The sequence below is a fragment of the Merops nubicus genome, unplaced genomic scaffold (assembly GCF_000691845.1).
Source record: "Merops nubicus isolate BGI_N331 unplaced genomic scaffold, ASM69184v1 scaffold51365, whole genome shotgun sequence".
Classification (NCBI taxonomy): domain Eukaryota; kingdom Metazoa; phylum Chordata; class Aves; order Coraciiformes; family Meropidae; genus Merops; species Merops nubicus.
The window spans coordinates 11,245-16,730 of NW_008612604.1; the positions used below are offsets into that span (position 1 = coordinate 11,245).

General features: G+C 37.8%; 1 protein-coding gene across 1 annotated transcript; it reads left to right on the forward strand.

Moving 5' to 3' along the window:
• Positions 1–1,213: 1,213 nt before the first annotated feature.
• On the forward strand, positions 1,214–4,992 carry LOC103774190 (selenoprotein P-like; the record flags this gene model as incomplete). Its single annotated transcript, XM_008941578.1, is given in 3 exon segments — positions 1,214–1,404; positions 2,975–3,187; positions 4,875–4,992. Coding segments are annotated over 3 exon segments (522 nt in total), but the record flags the coding sequence as incomplete, so codon positions are not given.
• Positions 4,993–5,486: the final 494 nt, after the last annotated feature.

The following is a 5,486-nucleotide window of genomic DNA, read 5'->3' on the forward strand; positions in this document are numbered from 1 at the left end:
TGTTGGACCACAGTCTAATCTTCATAGTACTGCAGCTAGAATGCTTTCGGTAGAACTACAGGAAAGAAACATTAGGGACAGATGGATTTCACAAATGATATTGGCTTTCCAGAAGCTGGCTCCTCTTTTAAAAGATCAGTTATTTAAATGGGTTTTTTTGGTTTTTTTTTGTTTTTTTTTAGTATATTACAAGGTTGATATCAGAGCTCAGTGTTCCCAAAACTTTCTGTGTTTATGTCAGACTTTGGTGTGAGTGGTGAAATTATACAATTCCAAAACCTAGGACATGTTGGGGAGCAGTTTTATAATTTTATATATATTTCTCAGTAATGGGTGTTTTCTGAATATATTAAGCCCAAATTATTACCTTAATAGAGTAAAAGTAAAAGATAATTACATAATTTCTTGTATGCTTTCATTTTCATAAACATTAAATATACTAAGGGTGGGTAAGAGATTTTGTAAGATCTGAGTAATCCTGAAACTCAAGTTTTTCATTTCTTGTTTTTGCAAAAGTGTTTCTAGTGCCTGTGTTCTTAAGAGATCTTTCTCTAAGGGATTGAAATACTACAGACTGCCTTGTAAAACTCTTTAAGTCTTTTTTTTTTTTTCTGTAATGTTTGCTTTGTACCAAGATACACCATTGGTGCAACTTCTTTTAAATTAGTGGAATTATTCCTAATCTGGAGTGAACCGGTCTAGATTCTTACTGTCTCAGCACAACTGATTTCCAAACATGAGAAACGGGGCAACTTTAAAATCACAGAAGTGTTAGAAACAGTCAAGAAGACGCTACGAAAAGGAAGGAACAAAGCAGTCTGATTAGTAATTTCGGAAGAAAATGAAGTGACTCTGAACACCTACTTTTCAGGTGTTTGTATACAACAAGAAGATACGGCCTATTATTATGGGGGAACTCCACTGCAAAATAAAAGAAATATGATCAAGCAGGAAACAAAAAAAATTATTCTCAAGTTTGGTTTGGTGGTTGTTGTTTTTGTTGGTTTTTTTTTTTTTTGGTTGGTTGGTTGGGGTTTTGGGGTGGTTTTTTTTTTTGGTTTTTTGTTTGTTTGTTTGTTTTGTTTTGTTTAAATCTTTTTTAGACTGAATGGAGCTGATATTCTGCTATATTTTGTTACAGAAATTTCAAGCCTGAACTTTGCTGACACATTAAACCCATTTTGTTTTCTCTCATTTCAGATAAAGCCCAGCCATGTGGGCGGGGCTAGGGCTAGTTCTGGCTCTCTGTCTCCTCCCAGGAGGAGGGACAGAGATCCAGAACTGCAAGGAGCCCCCAGAATGGCATATTGGGGAGGAGAACCCAATGCTGAACTCAAGGGGCTCAGTGACGGTGGTGGCTCTCCTCCAAGCTAGCTGATACTTGTGCCTGCTGCAGGCTTCCAGGTGAGTATAAATATCTTTCCAAATTTTTGTTGATTTGTCAGTTTAACTTGGTAAATATGTAATTTTTTTTTAAAAAAAATGCTATTGGAGAATAATACGTGTGCCCAACTACAGATGCATGCAGTGAACTCTGAATTCCTCAGATGCCACCATCCCAGCTGTCATGTGTGACCCAGTGACCAAGTTAACTCTCAGCAGAAGCGTTCTTTGCCAGCAGCTCAGGTTCTTTACTTAGTCCTGACTGACAGATCATCCTCTCCAGACTGTATTTACAACATAAAAGTACGATCAACTTGACATTAGTGAAACCCAAAACACATGAAAACCCAACAAGAAAACTTCCTCAGGACTATGCTTCAGTTAACAAGTGATTAATGTAGCAAAGATGCTGAAGCCAAGAAGCATCATAATTCTGTAACAGGGCTAGAAGACTTGAAACTCATAGAACTGTGATCACTCATTTCTTACATAAGATCTGTAGGGGAAAAGGCAAATCAAAACATGTGCTTTTAACAAGCTGTTCCAGCCCCTGTTCGGAGGTCCCAGATACACAAAAGTAATCCAGAAGATAAGGTAAAGACTGTCCTTTCAAAAACCAGATGAAACATTCAAGGGAATCATTGGTGTTGTGTTTTCATACAAGACCTGAGACATTGGTGCTCTGGTTTCTAGAGCATAGTTCTGTGCAAGTAACCAGGTATTGTGGCAGTAACAGCAGCAAGAAAATAAGTTGGAGCTGACCCAAGCAGGATACAGCCTGCACATAGCCCTTATCTCTGATCCATTTGGTGTAAAAATTCATAGTACCAGTTTCAGAGTTTGATTTTAATCACTGCAATAACATCTTAGTTTCCCCCTCTAGGCTGCATAACTTTGTGTTATAATAGTCTTTGCAAGTTTTTTAAGAACTAGATTTGAAAAAAAAAGTGGTGGCTCTATCAAAGTCAATATCAAAACCAAAAAACCAAAAAAAATTTCTAGAGCAATTAAATACGAAGGTTGTAAATTAAAAGAAAATAAAAACCTACCCACATTGTACAGCAAGAAAACAGCTTTCTTTACTGTGGAGCAAGGAAAGACTTTGTGATGGGATGCCAAAGGGAAATAATAGTTGCCAGACAGGTCGTAGACACATCCTACAGCCATTCTTTCAACCCAGCTGCTGTAATATCCCTTTTCTGGCTATTGTAGCAAATAGCCATGCCCAGATGAGTGGGAGAGCGATCAGCCTTTTAATGGAGTGGCAGAGCTATCGGCCTTTTACTGCAGGTTTGCTTTCCTCATTATTCATCTTCCTGCTGCATTTACAGCACATACTCTTTAACCAGCTGTGTGGCCAAAACTCATGGCACATTAGCTATGTTAGACTCTGGCTGGGTGATGCTATAGCTGATAGTCATTGCAGTTGGCATGAATGTTTTAATAGTGTCAGACTGTTGCTATTAAAACAGGGAGAAAATAGCTCTGACTGTAATAAAAGCGATAGGGAGCACGTTAACTTTTGTGGAATGTGGCAAATCTTACGATTCTCTAATGATTTATGCTCTTGCTTCTTTACCTTGTCCGCTAGATTGGAGGACCTGCGGGTGAAGTTGGAGAATGAAGGACTGGTCAATATCTCCTATGTAGTTGTCAACCATCAGGGAGCTTATTCCCGGAGGAAGTTTCACCTACTGAAAGAAAGTGTTTCAGACTATATTACTGTCTACCAGCAAGATGAACAGCAAGCTGATATCTGGACTACCTTAGATGGAAACAAAGATGACTTTCTCATCTATGACAGGTTTGTATTTACAGGGGAACAAAGGAAAATATTTGCATGTATTTAAAGTAGTGCTTTGTAGATCTCTGTATAATCTCATGAATTTGCAGATAACCTCACATCACGTAATTGCCTCACTATAAAGACATTATAACTTAACTTCTAAGTTGCACTTGCATTTACTGGGAAAAGAAAGCTGAAAAAAGAAGTGTGCTTTTGCTTAGGTAAATTTGGGATAAACAATTTTTTCTTTATAATTACTGTGGATTTACATTAATATAACTGAGTGTAGAATTTGATAGCATCATTCTGCTCTTACACTATTTTTATTTTCAGACAACTTGATGACGTCCATGCATGTGAAAGTAGAATCAAACAAGAAAAGCTGTCCAAGTTCTCATTAAAACATTTTGACTAGGGCTGTTGAAAATGTCATGTAGCTGTATGAAAAAATTATGTGAAACTTAAGACTTTGGAAGCAAATAGCTTTTTGGTCATAGGATTCTGGGACATATTTCTTTTGGCAGAACCAGTAATAACTCTTCAACCAAAAACCTCCTTTTTCGGTTTTGATCTGGTGGAAATTATTTGAAAAGTACTACACTTCTAACATGTTCAACCTAATTAGTATTAGGTTGCAGTAACAAACATTCTCAGTTCATAGTGAAACACAGTTAAGTTTAATAAAGAATTAGAAAGTTACTTATCTTTTTTTTTTTTTTTGTAATATGATGAAATTGAATAATTAGCTAAATTAGGCTTGTGGCTTGAAACGATCACTGGAACGATCTTTAGAAAGTGTTTGCATGTTGCAGCAGAAATTATACTTAAGTATGGAAGGTTGCTGTCATGAAAGACAAACAGAACAAGGCTGTGTGTGGTTGTGGGAGGGCCCCAAAGCTGACACGTGACCCATGGTGTTTCGAAAGATTGAGTGGTTCTGTGCTCTTGACAGGCAGGACACACTTGGGCTGTGAGTTGGTTTGGGAGTCCTTGGGCCGTGACCCAATGTGGTTCTGGGAATGTGTGTCCTTTCTATTGCCTTTATTGGCAGTGAAGTCTTTGCCTGCTGCTGACCCCAGACATGCACTGTGGACGTGTGGGTAGCTAAGGCTGGAGGGCGTGTGTTGGCATTGCAGGTGTGGTACTTAACAAGGTGCCCTGTGCACAGGTTCTGCACTTACTCCAGCTCCTCTGAGTGTACCAGTTGTGTAGTCAGGTGCCTATCAGAAGACTCAAGTACATACATGGGACAAACAAGCACCATAAAAATCCCCTCATGCACACTAAGTAATGCAGATGCACCACAATGCACACTCCAATCAAAATACATGTTATGTTGCATAAAAACGTTACTTGCAAGGGTGCAGCAATCATCTGGCAATATGTACCACCATGCAAACAGCCCTCCTCATTAGCAGGATAGGTCTATAATGAGCATAGCTTTCTGGTCTAAATGCTGCTCCAGCTTCTGCCAGTAGAGTTACGAAGTCAGGCATCAGTCATGCTTCAGACTGCTGTCCAATGCAGTTGAGTGGGCAAACGTTTGCAGGGCAGATACTGGTTTTGCCTGTAAGCTCCTTGGACAGAAATATTGTCCATGTACAGTGTGAGTGGACTGACGTAAATAAAATCAGGTGTGATAAGAGGAGAGATTTAATTTTAGGTATGTCTGCATATGTAACCACAGAATTCTTTCTCCCCTTAGATGTGGCCGTCTGGTGTATCATCTAGGTCTGCCCTATTCATTCCTGTCTTTCCAGTATGTAGAAGAATCTATTAAGATTGCATACTGTGAAAACAAGTGTGGAAACTGCTCTTACACGGTATTTTCTTATTTAATTCTGTATATAATAGCGAAGGAAATCGCATTTGACTGGTACTAAGAAGAGAATTATTTAATTGTGATTCCTCCAAAGAGACATGATTTAGAATTTACATGTTTTATGTGTCTTGACAGAGAACTTTTAAACATCTTTCAAAGTGAATTAGATCCTATTTATAATAGTCTGATCATCCAAATTCCTGCCTGTGATAGAAATGAAAATAATTTCTGAAATCTAAATACAGACTTGGAGTCTAATACTGATTCTGGAGTTAGGTACAGCTAGTACGCAATTAGCTACTCTAGTTTTTGTGAATGGGTAGGTACTTAAATAGTAATATTTTTTTTAAAACCTAGGAATGAAATCTGAGCTGGTTTGAGTTACTTTTGGGTTTAGGTTTACATTTAAACACAGTATACAATAGTTGCTCTAAAAAAGTGAAAATACAAGGTGGCCAAATATTGTTTTAATATATTTATTGTTTAAATATTTAT